Source organism: Vipera ursinii (genome assembly GCF_947247035.1).
Source record: "Vipera ursinii genome assembly, chromosome: 12".
NCBI classification, from domain to species: domain Eukaryota; kingdom Metazoa; phylum Chordata; class Lepidosauria; order Squamata; family Viperidae; genus Vipera; species Vipera ursinii.
In genome coordinates, this window is record NC_139525.1 from 964,511 (window position 1) to 981,615 (window position 17,105).

Here is a 17,105-nt window from a genome sequence, read left to right on the forward strand (position 1 = left end):
AAAAAATCTAAATCAAATATATCATTTTGCAATAAGTCACAACTGCTCATACAATCACATTCACCGAGACTAGCCCAAGCCAAATATTACTACAATGCATACCCAATTTTCAATTTAATGTGATATGAAGATAGTAAGGGCTGATGCCCTATCTTAAAACCTTGTTTCCTTCGTGTAATGCAATAAAAAACTGGTTTCCGGAAAAGCTACTGGTAACTTCAGGCAGCTTCCTGGTAGCCAAGCCCATCACTAAGACATTAGCAAACTGACAAGGTCAAAACAAGAATGTTTAACAGATAAAAACTTAATCCCCCTGCAGTTTATCTGGAATAAACCTCACGGACTCCATGGTCTTCAAAGCAGGGAGGTTCGTATTTTTAACCGTGAATTCAGTTAATCAATCTGTATTTAAATAAAGGTACATCTTATGAAATTTCTCACATCTCTGTTGGATTGAAAACAGTTTAAGAGAGCGAGAAAAAGTAACTTCCATTCTAAGCCCAACCACTGCCTTGTAGAGAAATGGATCAGGCGGGCGTCCTTGGCCAGCCAGGCCTGATCCCAGAACCACAAAGGTCGAGTGGAACCTGTTCGGAATGGAGCTGGGAGCTTCTGACAATCTCCAAACTGCAGGCTGGACTAGGACGTCCAACATGTAGCCAGGACTAAGGCACTGCAGGCCACGTCTTTCCAACTGGCAAGATCACAACATGGTTGTGCCCCTGAAGGCATCAGGAAGTGAGCTCAGGCAGAATAATGTATTGTTAGAAAGCATAGTAGAAAAAATTTTTTTTACTTTGAGATACAGGATACAAACGTTTTGGAGTCAGTAAAGCAGCAAGCACTCAAGTCTACAAGAAAATTGGAATTTCACCAATACCTAATTTTTTTGACTGGCAAATCAAGGTGTCTTGCTTATTAGAAGACTGTTGACCCATTTGTTAATTAATAACGGCCTTTAGACTTTCAGACGAAAGCAACTGTTTTAGGAGGTTTGCTACTCGATGGGAGCAGTCCACCGAGCAGAACTGGTGTGACGCCAAATACATAATTACACAATTGAAATCCCACCCCCTCCCCGATTCTTCCCTAAAAATCAGCCACTTGCAACAGATGTGCCACGGCGGTTTTTCTCCTTTCTGTTCCCCACCACCTTCGGTTCTCATGCTGAAAACACCACACACACACCGCTGAAGACCACAAACAGCTGCAGCTGCATGACATGACAGCACATCTTTTAATCCCAGTAAGTAGAGAAGGTGCCTCACTCCCTGCAGAGAAGGGCATTTGACACCACCTGGGCAGCCAGGTAAACACACCTGATCCAGGATAAGCCTTCTAAGTCTTAACATCCAAATGAAAAACTCAGAATATGCTCAGACCTTTGCTGTGCTGATCACAAAGCCCAAGGGCTGGTTTTGATCTGGGCTCTCAGATGGCTGAGTTTAAGCACATCTGTCTTCTGCTCCACGGCCAGGTTGAGAGCCCAGCTAAAGAAGCAGCATTTCCCCTTTCAGTCATCCAGTCCCGGAATTTTCGCCCCACCAGGAAGTTAGACTTGTGGTGGGTCTCCTACCTACCATGCATCTCGGGCAAATCAGGCGCCTTGAGCAGTGGCCTTGCCCTGTGCTCTTCGGGCCAATCTGTAATGGTGACCATGCTGGACACTTAGAAGGGCTCATTCAAACTCTTCTATGGTGCCAGGACTTTCTTCCATGAACTTTCAAGGTTCGTTCCTCTTTTGTGGACGCCAGCTGAGAAGAACTGAGGCCATAGTTGGATTTTGGGGGATTTTTCAGGGACTGTTCAATCTTAGAGTCTGGAGTGAAAGACTGTACGTCCCCACTTGCTTGAAACTTGGGAGCAAAGCTGTAGGATGGGGTCTCCCCTGAAGCACTGAGATGTCCACTGTAGGAAGACAGATCTTCCAAGTTCTCCCCCTTTGCACACCCCACTCCGTTATGCCAGTTCGTTGCCCCACAGTTGACACATCCTGAAAGATTCCTGGCCAAAAGCTTCTTAATCAGCATATTTGCTCTCTTTTACTGTTCACATTTCTCCATTTGCTACGCATCTCATTATTTTCTTTCCAAGGTTGGAAAGGGTGAATCGTCCCAAAACTTGGCATACAGGTGTTCTCATAGCAGTTGTGTGCATTTAATTTTCTTACTACATTCTTTTTTAACTTTAGAATTCACAGCCTGCTTGAAAGGACTCTGTTTAGGAAATGTAAACTCTCCATTAAACAAGGCCACTTTCAAAGCCATCCAGGTGGATTCCGCTGCCTCTTGTGGCAAACAGTTCCAGCACCACTTGTTGTACTGTACACACAACCGTGCTCCCTTGTCTGTGGCCTGGACTGCCAGCCTGGCAAGGAGACTGGGCAACCCAGGGTCCCAAAGTGGGTGGCAAGGAAAAAAAACTCTATTCTCTTTTCTGCCCAAGTGGCAGGAAGGACTCCAAACCGAGGCAGTTCTAGCTACCTCTTGCTGGGCACAAAGGAGGGGATCTTGGATGCCTGGCACGGAAGCCGATTCTCCTGCCCCTCCAGAAAGGCTGTTGGCATATACACCACGGTTGTTGATGACTCTGCTGGCTCTGCACTGAGCAGCCCTCACGAGGGAGCCGCCAGTGCTGCAATATCTTGCCCGGGCAGGAAGGGCTCACCGATGACCCTCCCCAGCTGGACCTCTGGCAAAGGGAAGAAGGCGGCAGGAGCTGGGGGGGGGGCGATGAAGCAACCGGGGGTGGGGAGTGGGTGCTCCTGTGTCAGGCTTCGAAGTGAGCAAGCAGGTCAGCTGAGTGTGAAGCGCGTCTTCGGAGGTGCGTGGGAGGGGGCAGGGTGATTTGCATTTTTATTTGGGGAACTGGCACTTCGGCCATGGCGCCCCCTCCCCGCCCCCCCCCTCCTCCAGGCTCGCGATTCGGAGACGGGAAAGGCAGCCGGCGGAGATAGTCGGGGGGCTTTTGCTATTTGGGAATGTTTGGAGGCGAGGTGTGAAAGGCAGGTGGGAGAATCAGGCCCGAAGACGGAGCGAGAAGCCCGACGGCGACCGGCCGGGAAACGCTCTGGGGAAGAAGCCGGCGCTCGTCTCAGCTGCCTGCCGGGCAGGATCCGGGCGTCGTGGGAAGACTGGCACGAGAGCCCGGCCAAGCTGGGGTGGGGGCGCCTCGGAGCTAGCGGAGCCCCCGCCCCCGAGCAGAAGCCTCCGCGCTCGCTCTGCTGCGCACCTGCCGTCCCGTCCCGTCCCGCCCCGCCCCTGTCCCGTCCCCGCCCTCTCGGCTCCACCTGGCCGGTCCCGGGGAAGGCGGGGGAAGGGGCTGGATGGGACGGGACGGGCTCGCCGGGCGCTATAAAGGTTCCCACCGGGCAGCGGCGGCCAAGAAAGGAGCGCGATGGGTTGGCTCCGGCTGCCCAGCTGTCTGCGCTGCGGCCAGAAGGTGAGCGGGCGAGGAGGAGGAGGAGGAGGAGAGGAAGGGGGCGCGGGGACTGTGCTCCCAGCTGTCCGTCCCGACTGGGAGCCCCTCGCGGCAGAGACGGACCCAGAGCCGGAGACCCGCCGGGCTCCCTCGGGGCGGCGCCGTGAGCGTGGCAAGCCGAGCAAGAAGCATCCTCGGCGGAGGGAAAAGCCCCGCGCAAGAGCGGCCAGGCGGGCGCGCAAGAGGAGGACGCCGGGCGCAGCGCTTGGCGATCCTGAGCATCGGAGGGAAGCAGCCGGAGCTCAGGAGGCGCCAGGCGCTGCGCTGCCACCAGCCTCCCCGGGTTTGGGCGCCCAGGTTCCCCCACAGGAAAGCCCCCCCCCCGCCGCCCGGGAGGTCACCATCCGGCGTCCCTTCTTGGGTGCATCTCCCGAAGGCGCGTCCGGGCAGGAGCGAAAGAGGGGCTGAGCACGCCTTGGGGGGCAGCCCCGGCTCAGGTTCTGAAATACTTCAAGAGCCACGCCGAGGAAACCGGCGGCAGCTCCGAGAGGGCAGCTGCCAACTCTCCTCAGCTGGCAGGATCTCTGAGCAGACCAGGGCACATTTTCCCTGCCCGGGGCAGGAAGGAAGCTGTTCCGATGAAGACGGGCTGACTGTCCGCTCTTCTCCTTCCAAAGGAATTCACTTTGTCCACTGAGAAGATCGCGGACTCGCAGGATGAGAACACGGAACGGGGCAACTGGTCCAGCAAAACGGACTACCTGCTGTCCATGGTCGGCTATGCGGTGGGCCTGGGCAATGTGTGGCGGTTCCCGTACCTGACCTATCAGAATGGAGGAGGTAAGAGGCCGCTGTACCCCACCACACACAAGGAGAGGCTTGCGGAGGCTTCCCCATCCAGATGGCCGAAGCTGCCCAGGGGTCCTTCAGCAGCCGCTCACCTGGCTGGCTATGAGGACTTTCTTTTCCCCAGGCAGATGCAGCCCGCCCAACTCTGATCAGGGTCTCCGAGCTTGGCAACTTTAAGACTGGTGGATTTCAACTCCCAGAATTTCCCAGCCAGCACAAGTCTTAAAGTTGTCAAGGTTGGAGACCCCTGCCTTAAATCTCAAATGAACCAGAGAGACAGCCACAACGCTTGTGGCCTGTTAAGGTTTGGGACATCTTGGCAAGGCTCATTTATAGAAATCTTTCTGCCTGTTAAGAACGAGTCCAGAGAACCCCAGCCAGCCCCCGCCCTGGGCCCCTGGAGCCTTAGTAGGCTTGGAAGTGGGTGGTCAAGGGGACCCTCTGTTCGGGCTACCAGGGCTGAGACTTTGCCACGCTCTACACTGTGCCCTAAGGCCATTCTTTCACCTATCCTATTTTCCTCTTCTCCCTTTTCTGAGCGTTGGGTCAGGAGATGAGTGCACACCAGGAGGCAGAACATTGAGGGGATATTCCAGATCCTCAGTTGTTTGGAAACTTTGCATCTGCAACTTCTGAAAGTCCAGATGTGCCCAGATGGCTACAATGTGGAGCAGAAGGCCTGGTGCAAATAGAGGACTCAAGTTCTGATTCCATGCTCTGATGGGCCTTTTTTAGAGAGACCACAACCCAGTGGCCCTTCCCTCCAAGAGCTGGGCTGTCCTTCTCTTCCATTGACCTTGAGGCCTCAGCCAAAGACTTTGGGGTTATGGACCCCGTGCTCAGCTGGAAGGTTTTATGGCTGCCCTCTCTTTTCTCCTCCCATTCGTTGACTTCTCTGTGTCCTTTTCCATTCGAAAGGTAGAAACTAACAATAGGAGCCACTGTCAAAGCGAACGATACACACCCAGAGGACTAGAATGGCTTGGGAACGTGGGGCACACTCAACCCTTTTTGCTCAAGGTTCATCCCATTTATTATGCAATGTGCCAAGTGTGTGAAGAAAGCCGGGGACTGTCCCTGAGGTGGAAACCAAATCCTCACACTCTCCGGCATTGGCACCAAATCAGGTTTCAGCTGTTTTGCAGGATGAACAGAGCCCCGCTGGGGATGCAGTCACCCCTCCTCTCTAGACCAGTAGGCAGCTGCAAGACAAAAGCTAGTTTCCCCCAATGTTTGGCTCTTTGAGGATCTCTGCTCTTTCCTCGCACTGGCGGGTGCCTTGGACAGAAGTATTGGCTTGTGATTGTGGCTCTGAGAAAGGTAGCAGGCTGAATTCTCACCTGATGCTGCTCTCTTGCAGGAGCCTTCCTGATCCCCTACACCATCATGCTGGCCCTGGCCGGCCTCCCTCTGTTCTTCATGGAGTGCTCCCTGGGACAGTTTGCCAGCTTGGGACCCGTGTCAATTTGGAGAATTCTCCCTCTACTTCAAGGTCAGTTCTGTTCTTTGTCCTGGTATTTTTCTGGACAGACTCCTGGGAAAGTCTCTTTCTGTAGCACTTAAGTTTGAATCTCAACTGTGGGGTCTTCAGTGCTCTCTGAGCTCTGTGGGTTTGTGTTTTGTTTTTTTTGCAGACGTTTCATTACCCAAACTAGGTAACATCATCAGTGCTGGGGGGGGGGGTTTGCTCTCAGCTGATATTCTAGTGGCTGGCTCTGCCGAGGTGTTCAAGGCTCTTGGGTCGGGCTGTTTACTGTTGGCTGTTTGGCATTCCTTGACTCCTTTTCAGAAGTGGAGAGACATCTCAGGCCAAGAGAGGAACGGTTTGGGTACCTCTGGAGACAAAGGTTCCTCCCCCAAAGCCAGGCCAACTTGGCGTGGGGGCCCCAGGCGCAGGTTTCCCGAGGCGTGGGGGCAGGACTGGGCCGTTCTGCTCCAACCAGGGGTTTTATGCAGATTCTCCGTGAACCGATCTTTATCTTTGTTCCTTTTTTTGCCCACTTGTTCTTTGAAGAATTGCACCGCGTCTCCCACACTGCTTTCTGGGCTTTGCTATGGATCTCAGGTGAAACAAGGAAACACCTGCGGATCTCCTAAGCATACAGTACCTGCAATCTGAACCCCATTGTGTTTTCCTCCTCGAAGATAACAAGCAGGGTTCTCGTATCAGCTTGATTACCCGTGTGAAAAAGCAATGCTGACAAACATCTCATAGGAACATTCAGGACAATACATTTGTTTTGGCTACAACACAGGCTGCCTGCCATCGTGTTGCCCTCGCGGGAAAACAAAGCTTGCAGGTCTTTGAGCTAACCAGGTGGCCTGCCTCACTCTTTGCGATGCTTTCCTTCCATAGCAGCAGGCTGGCTCCTAGGAGCTCGGAAACACAACAGGTCTCCTGATGGTCTGGCCTCTTTTCTCTTTGTGACCAGGCGTGGGAATCACCATGGTGATTATCTCCATCTTTGTGACCATCTATTACAACGTCATCATTGGCTACAGCCTCTACTACTTGTTCGCCTCCTTCCAAAGGGTCCTGCCGTGGTCCGAATGCAACCCGGAGTGGGCAGACCAGAAATGCAGCAAGACGCCAATCGGTAAGTCTCCGGGAAAGGCAAGAATTTCAATCCTTCCAGGTGCAAAGCCAGGTTTAGCAGAGATTAGATTAGAGCTGCTTTCCTTTCCTTTCCTAATAAAGCCACGTGGCTGATTTCCAATCTGAGCTGGAGGCACCATCTGGGATGGGGACATGCAAATGAGGAGGTGGGGTTATGCAAACGAGCACAGATTTAATCATTACCAACTATGGATCCTCAAAGAGCTACACAGGGAAATGCATATTTTGCACCTGTTTTAGTTCCTCGTATTATTTCCCAGCTTTTCTTACTCTCCTGTGTTATTGCCCATCTTCAGATGAAAGCAGTCGTCATGCCTTTCATCTGCAGTTTGACTAACAAGCCCGTGTCACGGGGTAAGATGCTATTCAAAGGGAACTGTAATATATTTGGATGCATCATCACATCAAGTCTGCTTCCTTACCCAAGGATCCAGGCCCGGCTCCAAGGTAGAAAAACAGGATGCAGGAAGATTTGGTCCCATCAGGCCAAAGGGGACCTTCTTTGCTTTGCTGAAATTGGGAGAGGGCGGTTACTTGTTTCAAGAGTTTGTAACAGTAACATGGAGAATAAAAAGCAGAAAAAGTAAAGCCTGAAGCAAAAGCCTTGTGCTACAGACTTATAAACCTGGAACTTTACTAGCAAATAAATTAAAGCAAAACTGCCAGAAATTATAAACCCCCTCTGGAAAGCTATTTCTCTGCACTTTGTGACTGCCTCTTCTTCCTCTCCTTTCAGTGTTATTGTGCAATGTCACGATGGGCAACACAAGCATCCAGATGAATTACACAGATGTGCAGAGCCAGAACCTTACCTGCATCAACGACACCCAGGTGTTTGCAGATACGCAGGTTCCCAGCGAGCAGTATTGGAAGTAAGTGTTAATCGGGGACCCTGCATCCCTTTCACCAACAACCTGCCAGGCAACTTGCATTGACCTTTTCCCTGCCCAGCTTTGCTTGCTAGAAACCCTGACATCTCTAGGAAAGGCTGTGCAAAACTCTCCCTCAAACCTTGTTTCGGATTGTTGGGGGTGCCCAGAGTTGCCTTCGCCTGGGCTTGCTTGGGTGGCCATCTCAATGCGATAAAAAGGCAAACCTTGGGAGCCTCCCTACCTGCTGCTCTAGAGCAGGACTGTCCACACTCGGCAACTTTAAGTCTCGTGGACGTCAACTCCCAGAACTTCCCAGCCAGCCGGTGCACCAGTCTTAAAGTTGCCAAGTTTGGAGAGTCCCGCTCTAGAGTAGCCTTTTCCAACCATGGCAATTTCCAGATGTGTGGACTTCTGGGCAAGTTGGGGAATGCTTGGAATTTAATCAACCTTTCTCAAGGTTGTCCAATTCTGGACACTCTGCAGTAGATAGAACTGAACAATCAGACAGGCTGGTCCTTCATGAGAACCTTGTGGTTGCAGTCAGATTCAAATAGGAGCTGGAGGGGAAGAGAGAAACAGGCCTATCATTAATTATCTGTCCCAAATAGTGGGGATGGTGGAGGGGGAGCCTTTCTTGAGTAAGCGAGGACCATGGAATTCAGCTCGGGGCACATGCTGGCTTCTCTGGTGATGTTCTAGCCCAGGAGTGTGCATCTACACCAGCTTCCCCAGAGCGAGTCTTTCCTGCATGAACAGCAAAAACACAATGCTCTTTGCAGAGGTGTTAGTTGCACCGTGACTGGTGTGGCCCGTCATATATTTCTCTGATGATGTCTGAACGATACAGAGCTACGAAAGCAGAAGGACAGCATGAGACACTGCAAAGGTGTGTGGGCAGATATGCAACTTGGAGAGAGGCTTCTCTGCCTCCAGAAACATGCCCTGCCTTGCAGCCACTTAAAGGCAGGAGAAGGGAGCCTGTAATTAATTCTACAAAACCCAGCAGGCCACGTGGGGAAGACCGAGACAAGCTGAGCAGGACTGCAGCCCAAAGCGAAACTAGGACTTGTGCTAAGATCAAGTGTCTTAGGTCAGCATGGGAAACCACAGTTCCCAGGAGTCCCAACCTACATGGCCAGAGCTGAGGAATGCTGGGGATTGTGGTTGGGCAGTATCTGGCACCCTCCTCCAGCTTTTCTTCCCAACTCATCCACACCCCAAGCTGATTCTGGTTCAACCACAGAGCAAGCCGAGTTTCACCCATCCTGGTTGAGGCTGCACAGCCCTGCTCATCCTTCTCTCCTTTTCCTCCGGCAGCAAAAAAGTCCTCCAGCGGTCGGAGAACTTAGACGACACCGGCGTGGTCGTGTGGTATCTGGCGCTGTGCCTCCTCCTCTCCTGGCTGATCGTGGCAGTTAGCTTGTTCAAAGGGATCAAGTCTTCTGGGAAGGTAACTTCAGGGGAGCCACATGGCCCCGGATGGCCGACTGCAGCCTGTGCTGTAGGATTCTCATTTCACCAGCAGCAGCATTGGAATATGGGGCTACTTCAGGCCCCTTTCCTCAACCTCAACCTTGGGGTGAAGAGGATCCTTGGAGAGCATGTGCCAGATTAGCTGAGAACGCCCATGAGCTAAAGTGGAGGGTGGCTGAAGGCACAGGCACTTGGCACGTGGCTGCAGTAGAACAACTGAGGCTCTGGTTTCAGAGCAAAGAACTGGTTCCATGGCATTCCAAGGGCATGAAGGATTTTCCAAAGCGCTAGGAGAGATGCCAACTCCCTTCCTGTTCTGGCCACCTTGGAGGCGCTGTTGGGCAGGCCCACCAAGGAAAGAGCCTGGAAGTAGTCAAGTCTAGGGCAATTTGATGTGACTTTCGGGTCCTCCCTGCAAAGAATTTAGCAGATAATTCTGTGGGTGCAGGTGAACAATTCGATGGTCACTTGATCTACAGGCTTTTCCTGGAAGAGATTCCAAGCTCACTAAAAAGACTTAATTTTCTGTAGAGTATTGCCTCTAGGAGTATCTGCAGAGTAAGAATGGAGAAATGAATGGCACATGCTGGTGTTGTCACAGTCACAACACAAAACAGAAATTGATGCTTGAGACATCTGCATTGCAAATACAGCTCAGAGGCAGGTCATCTGTCCTGCTTGGAGATATCTCAGGTTGTATCCCTTGAATCAGTGATGGTGAACCTTTTACAGACCGAGTGCCCAAACTGCAACCCCAAACCCACTTATGTATTGTCAGGTGCTGGGTGGGCATGGCCCGTTGGGTGGGTGTGGCCAATAGGGTGGGTGTGGCCCATTGAGTGGGCGTGGCTGTGGTGGTAACGGCAGACTGGGTGGGACTAAAAAGTTCAATCAATCAATTCCAACCTTGCAAGATCTTTTTTTCCCCACAAGAAGTTGAAATTGATTGATTGAACCTTCACACAGCAGCGGATTCCTAAACCCAAAAGGTTTTATAAAACCCAGCTGAAGGCCTAGGACAGGCGATGGGGCACGTGCCCCCAGAGCGGGCTCTGCGTGCCAGCTGTGGCATGCGTGCCATAGGTTCGCCACCATGGCCTTGAATCCTTAGTAAGAAAGGATCAAACAGCAGGCAGGATGTCTCCTGAGAGGAAGCTTCAATTTGCAAGATGGCAAGAACTTCATTGCAATCAAAGCCCCACTCAGCATCTTGCAGATTTTGACCCACGCTCTGCAGATACCCATCGGGAGGGCATGAGTGGGAAGGCCAGAGATGCCGCAGCATCCAGTGACGATCAGCTTCCCCACCATTACCTGTATCTGAATTTGGGAACTCATTTGTTGTTGCTTTAAAAAAAAAATAAAAAAAAATATTCCGTTGGTCTTCCCAAACTTCTGTCTGACCTCTTTCTGAATCAGTGTGGTTTCTCCTTGCAGGTTGTCTACTTCACAGCCATCTTCCCTTACGTTGTCCTGATTATCCTGCTGGTGCGAGGTGCCACCTTGGAAGGTGCCCGTGACGGGATTGAATACTACATCGGGAGCCAGTCTGATTTCACCAAACTTGGCGACGCAGAGGTTGGTACGCCACAGCCCATGGAATGGAACCTATAAAAGACAGACAAACAAAATTCTTTCACCTTCATCTTAGGTTCTAATTTTACGAAAACAGAGTTATCTTGCCAGGAGGCAGCATTTAGTTAATCTCAGACAAGCTAAGCAGTTTGAGCTGGAGTAATACTTGGATGGGAGACAAAAGGAAAGCTCAGTTGGGAAACTCAGAAGTAAAAGAAAACAAAATAATGGAAGAAAACTTTCATGCTTTGGCCAAGAAACCCCTATGGATATCTGCCTGCCATCACCAATAATCTACCAGCTGAGCACCTTATTGTAAGAATTAACACCTTAATGGGGTAGGTTGAGTTTTATGACCAAATAGGAAAAGAGCTCCATCAAAACAAACCAATATTCATATTTTTAATAGCAATAGCACTTAGAGTTATATATCGCTTCACAGTGCTTTACAGCCCTCTCTAAGCGGTTTATAAAGTCAGCATATATCTCCCCCAACAATCTGGGTCCTCCTTTTACTGACCTCGGAAGGACGGAAGGCTGAGTCAACCTTGAGCTGGTGAGAATCGAACTGCTGGCAGTGGGCAAAGTTAGCCTGCCATGCTGCATTCTAACCAGTGCGCCACCACGGCTAATAGTAATTGTAATATTTGCAATGGCTTGTGCAGCATGCACCGTCCATGGTTTAGGTGGGATTGCTAGAGTGACCCCCTACGTTTCTGCCTCTTTTTTCTTCAAGGTGTGGAAAGATGCAGCCACACAGATCTTCTTCTCGCTCTCTGTCGCCTGGGGTGGGCTGGTTGCCCTCTCCTCCTATAACAAATTCCACAACAATTGCTACGCAGATGCCATTTTCGTCTGTGTGACCAACTGCTGCACCAGTGTCTTTGCCGGCTTTGCGATCTTCTCCATCTTGGGGCACATGGCCTTCAGGGCCAACAAGAAGGTCTCTGAGGTTGTCGAATCAGGTGAGCTCAGCCCGTTGGGCCGCTGCGTCCGGGGTGAGCTTCTGGCCTCTTTCAGATCTTCAGGTGGATTTAAAAAAAAACAACGTGCTGTGTTTTGGATTCTGTGTACAAACAATAGAAAGACACTTTCCAAATCTCCAAATGGAGTCCAGACTTTTCCAAAGAATGTCTGGACTGCATTTTAAATTGAGAATCTGGAAGCTTCTGGTAAGTTTTGACCCTCCAGGTTGTAGCTGAAATTGTACTCAGAAATCCGTATCTTGTCCAGACAATCAGACTGAACATTTGTACTGGACTCAATAGCCAGCGTGGGATTTGCTGTCAGACTGTGGATTTCTGGTCACTGTGGATTCAGATGTGATCCAGGATGACTCTTTTTACCCTTCAAATTTGATGTAACACTTAGATCATTTCACTAAATGTGATCTTCTCTACCCAGCTGTCTGCCGTCTGGGCTGGGCTCTTCTAAGTTCACCCCCCATTTCTGCCAAACTGCTGGAGGGTGAGAGCTGAACCCAAACACACCTGGTGGACACCTCCACCATCACAGAAAGCTGCCCTAATTGGCCTCGGCTGCTGGCTGTTCACACAGATCTCTGTTTACACGAGAAAGAACGTTTCCTGATGGCATCCTTGATTTTGCTCCCTGGCAGGATTTGACCTAGCCTTCGTGGCCTACCCTGAAGCCCTGTCGCAGCTCCCGGTGGCCCCTCTCTGGTCCTTCTTGTTCTTCTTCATGCTTCTCCTTCTGGGTCTCGATTCCCAGTTTGCCACCATAGGTGAGTATCTGAAAAGGCATTCTGAAGTAACAATCGTCTGGACCCGGTTCAGGGAGGTAAAGCTGGCTGGAGCAGCAGTGCCAGGACAGCCCTCTTCCCCTTCTCCTCTCCCACTGCGGACCCTAATTGTGCTCGTTCTTTGTCCTGCAGAAACCATCACCACCACTATCCAAGACCTCTACCCTGCAGTGATGAAGAAAATGAGAGTGGTGGTGACAATGGGGTTGTGTCTGCTGCTCTTTCTGCTTGGGCTCGTCTGTGTGACCCAGGTAGGACTCAAGGAGGGCTTTCCGCCAGGGCTGGTCCCCACCCTCCCTTACACTGAGGCGCCAGAAGCCCCCGTGGGGGAAGTTGGGGAGCCTCTTCCTGGGGAGAAAGGCAACGTCTCACCTCCTCCTCCTCTCTCTCGCAGGCAGGAATCTACTGGGTCAACCTGGTGGACCATTTCTGTGCGGGCTGGGGGATCCTCTTTGCAGCTATCCTGGAACTGCTGGGAATTTGCTGGATTTATGGTAAATATTTGCTGGGATCTCCTCCAACGGTTCTCCCCAAACTCCAAAACACACGAGCAAATTGGACTCTCAGCAGCCTTTCAAACCCATCCAAGCTCTCCTTGATGAGCAGGACAAAGGTTGACCTCAAGTGCGAAGCCTTGGAGATACTTCCATCCAGGGTCAGCCGTCCTTGCAGGAGACATTTGGTAGAGCAGCTGCTTGGGGGAGCCTCCAAAGTTTGCAAGCGAAATAAAAGGTCCTTTTCCTTCCTGGGACTCAATTCCAAGCTTTTCCATTGGGGGGGGTGTCCTTCAGATTTGGAGACTGACCCTTAGCACAATTGGAGACATCCTATGTGGGAAAGATCATCTGGAGGGTACATTTGAGCCCAGATCCCGCTGTTAAAGAGACACGACTCAATTTTGGCCAGGCATCAGGCAAAATGAGCTAATCCCACGCAGGGCATAACTCTGGGGAGTCGCCCCGTTGCCAAAACTCAGCACTAACTCCCCCGCCCACGTGGCTGTTCTGTCCAGGGGGAAACCGGTTCATTGAAGACATTGAGATGATGATCGGGAAGAAAAGCTTCCTCTTCTGGCTGTGGTGGAGAGCCTGCTGGTTTTTCATCACCCCTTGCCTCTTGCTGGTAAGTGGCCCAGAGACCTGAAGGGCTTGGAGGAAGAAAGCCTTGGGAAGCCCAATGAACACCCCACGGAGACGCATCTTGGTGGGGAGGCCCATTATTTGCCTAAAATTACACGCCTTCCGAAGACAGCAGGTCCTGTTCCTCCTGAGTACATTGTTCTATGAATGCCAATAATTTTCTAAGCAAAACAAAACCAGCCACGACCAGCAAGCTTGGAAAAAAACCAAAGTTTGCAAGATGGAAGGAACGGAGGCTGGGAGCGAACTGTCTCTGCCCGTTCTTATCCATCCCTCTGTGAAGTTCCTTCCCCTAAAAGGGTGGAGCTCTCCTTTGCGGCTCTCCTCCAAGACAGAATTCACAGCTATTTTTGACCCTGGCTGGATCTCACACACACACACACACACACACACACACACACACACACACACACACACACACAGAGAGAGAGACCAAGTCCACAGAATGTTTTGTCTTTGACACTTTGGTTGAGAACAAAAAGTCAGTGGGCCAAATTCTGCATGCCACAGGTAGGCTGCCTCTTTGCTGGGGTTGTTTGCTCTTTCGACGCCAGAATCCTGGAGGTTCAGCAAATACACCAATAATTGCTGGCCAAGTTTGGAGAAAGATAAGCTACCCACTGTGGGAGGGAGGGAGGGAGGGAGGGAGGGAGGGAAGAAGGAAGGAAGGAAGGAAGGAAGGAAGGAAGGAAGGAAGGAAGGAAGGAAGGAAGGAAGGAAGGAAGGAAGGAAGGAAGGTGTTAAGATCTGGATTTTGGCAGGATTTGTGTTAAGGCTCTGATAAACTGGATTGTCATCTGCTTCTTCCACATCCCAGTGGCCCATAAGTTAATTGTGGTTCCTTTAGGCTCACTTTTTGACCACCAGAATCTGAATACCTTGTGTAAGAGATGCTGGCTGTGCATGATGGTGGTTGAAGTCCAGTACATCTGGAAGAGAGGCATGCTTTGCTTGAGGCTGTATGTGCAACCTCTCGTCTCTCTCTCTCTCTCTCTCTCTCTCTCTCTCTCTCTCTCTCTCTCTCTCTCTCTCTCTCTCTCTTCTCTCAGGCCATCCTGATTTGGTCCCTGATCACTTTTGCGCCCCCCAAGTATGGCAAGATTGAGTACCCAGGGTGGGGATCTGCCGTTGGCTGGTGCATGATCACTTTCTGCCTCATCTGGATCCCGATAGTGGCCATTTACAAGATCTCCAGGTCCAAAGGCAACCTGTGGCAGGTGAGTGCTGCTGGGGGTGTGTGTGAGAAGGCGAGGGTGCTGGCAGGTGGCAGAAGGACCCCAGAGCCCCCAGGAGACAAGCAAAGCCCCTGAATCCCACCTCCTCCTCCTTCCAGCGCATCGTCTCCTGCTGCAAGCCCAAACCCACCTGGGGGCCGTGCCTGGAGTGTCACCGGGGAGAGCGGTACAAGGACATGGCAGATCCAGTCAAGAAAGAGGACGTCGAGATCCCCACCGTGGACGGCTACATCCGCAAGCTGGACTAAAGGGGGGGGATGCTGCAGGCTGAGGGTCCCACGGAACACCCAGCGAAATCCATGCAGCCAAAGGGACTCCATGCAATGGACGCCAAAGACCTGGACCATCTGCCAGGGAGCCACGCCTGGGAGGCTCTGCTGCTAAGGCCAGCCAGGTCGTGGCGGGGGGCAGCCTTCTAGCTCAGGACCACCCTGCAGAGGTGGGGGTTGGGACCCCCACCCCGCCAGGCCCTTTCTATAAAGAGACCCCCAAAACACGAAACCCAAAACTCTCCTCTGGCAAGGCGGAGCACCCTCCCTCGCAGGGGTGTGGTGATGAAGAACACACTTCAGCGATCCTGTGAGGGTCTTTGGAGCCATCAGAGTGTCTGGGACTGGGATCCTCTGCACACTTCATTGGATGTGAAGCCTTTTCTAATTCAGGGAGACTTTCTGTGCGTCAACAGGGCAAGCACCACCGCACAACACTCTGGATGTGTACGCACACGTATCTCTGTGTGTGAGAGACAGATGCCGCACCTGGCATTTTATTTGCATAATTTATTCCTGGGATTTTATTTGGGATGTAATTTATTATTTTTTTGCTACCTTGGAGAGAAATTTCTGAAAATCTCCCTCCGCCCACAGAGCTGGCCACCCTAATGAGCCATCCGGATTTAGGGTAGACATTTCTCGTTCGTTTTCAAGTGTATTTCCATAGCCACAAGGACTAGAAACTTGACTTAGAAGTGGAACTCGCATCCGGCATGCCACGCTGGGCCGGTAGCCCTGCTTGTTCTGGGTGCAGAGAGCTGGCTGGCCAGCTAATAAACAAATCTGTTCAGATTTTGGTTTCCATGTCAGCCGTTTCTTTTTTCCGTCCTCTTCTCAAGCGGGATCTTTTCCGTCTGTCCCCATCGCCAGCCCAGGGTGCCCCGTGCCTTCCTCCCTCTTTTTCCTGGGAAGGAGCCAAAAGGCCAGGGGGCTTCTTCCCCAGTCTTTAAAAAACCGGCCCATTTTATCATTGCAGGCGCTGAGTTGGGGGCTGGGCTGGGGAGCCAAAGGAGCTGCAGGGGGTGGTGTGTGGAGACACCCCAATTCTTTCTCACTGACTCAGAGGGAGGGGCCGTCCTCCCTCCTGCGCAGTTCACAAGGGGTCTTTCGGGCCCTTCGCCAAGAGCCCTTACCGCCCCTCGCCCCCCCCAGGCAGATCCCGGGAGGCCTTTGACCTCGCCTGCCCCTCAGCCTTTCCGGTCCCAAAGTTGGGATGGAAGGAAGGGAAGAAGGCGGAAGGGCCAGGAGGCCACGGGGAGCTTTTTATACCGCAAGTTGTTTTTTCTTCTTGTTTTTTGGACATTGATATATTGCTGCCATCAATCAATAAAATGCAAGTTTGTATTTATTCACTTGAGCCTCTTTCATGGGACCCTTTCCCATCTTGCAAGATGGAATTTCCAAGGCTTCCTCTGATGGGAGGGGGCAGCCTCAGCAATCAGGTTTCAGAGCTGTGGCTGACACCAGCAGGGAGGAAGCGTTCACGCGGAAGTGATTAAAATGCTAATGTTCGCATTTAACACCGGGAGGCAGTGAGCATTTAAGTGAAAGCTAGACAGCCACCTGCACTGGGAGGGTCTACACCCCCCAGCCTCCCAATATGCCATTTCACTAATATTCTGCTCCCTTGGAATAAAGACTCAGCTTTCAGGAAGCGTTTAGCTCAGTAAAGGCCCAGCGTGGATTCCTCCTCCCTCGGTGTGTAAACAAGGCCGCCTCATTTAATGCTAAATCTCCAGCTCTCGACCTCACCTAACAGGTTCAGAGCAGGCTTTGGCTGAGGCTGCTTGGCTGGCTGAGAGCGTGCAAGAATTCCAGGACAGGGAGAGGCTGGGACTTGTTCCCAAAGACAGAGAGTTTGGACAGCTCTCGGGGGACTGTTTTGGTCCCT

At 51.7% G+C, this 17,105-nt stretch overlaps 1 protein-coding gene across 1 annotated transcript; it reads left to right on the forward strand.

The window, feature by feature from the left end:
• The first annotated feature begins 3,331 nt into the window (after positions 1–3,331).
• On the forward strand, positions 3,332–16,526 carry SLC6A14 (solute carrier family 6 member 14). The gene is made up of 14 exons (XM_083372244.1): positions 3,332–3,441; positions 4,098–4,260; positions 5,630–5,761; positions 6,702–6,866; positions 7,623–7,758; positions 9,076–9,208; positions 10,669–10,809; positions 11,543–11,771; positions 12,425–12,550; positions 12,701–12,819; positions 12,963–13,062; positions 13,581–13,690; positions 14,757–14,924; positions 15,041–16,526. The coding sequence occupies exons 1-14, from the start codon at positions 3,397–3,399 to the stop codon at positions 15,188–15,190; spliced, it is 1,917 nt and encodes a 638-aa protein (XP_083228370.1). The 5' UTR covers positions 3,332–3,396; the 3' UTR covers positions 15,191–16,526.
• The last annotated feature ends 579 nt before the right edge of the window (positions 16,527–17,105 follow it).

What these genes read in the sequence shown, in the direction of transcription:
- SLC6A14 (XM_083372244.1), top strand. Translation starts at nt 3,397, where the DNA reads ATGGGTTGGCTCCGGCTGCCCAGCTGTCTGCGCTGCGGCCAGAAG. An exon ending in GTCTGCGCTGCGGCCAGAAG is followed by an intron (nt 3,442 to 4,097) that starts GTGAGCGGGCGA and finishes CTCCTTCCAAAG; the next exon opens with GAATTCACTTTGTCCACTGA. An exon ending in TTCCCAGTTTGCCACCATAG is followed by an intron (nt 12,551 to 12,700) that starts GTGAGTATCTGA and finishes TTTGTCCTGCAG; the next exon opens with AAACCATCACCACCACTATC.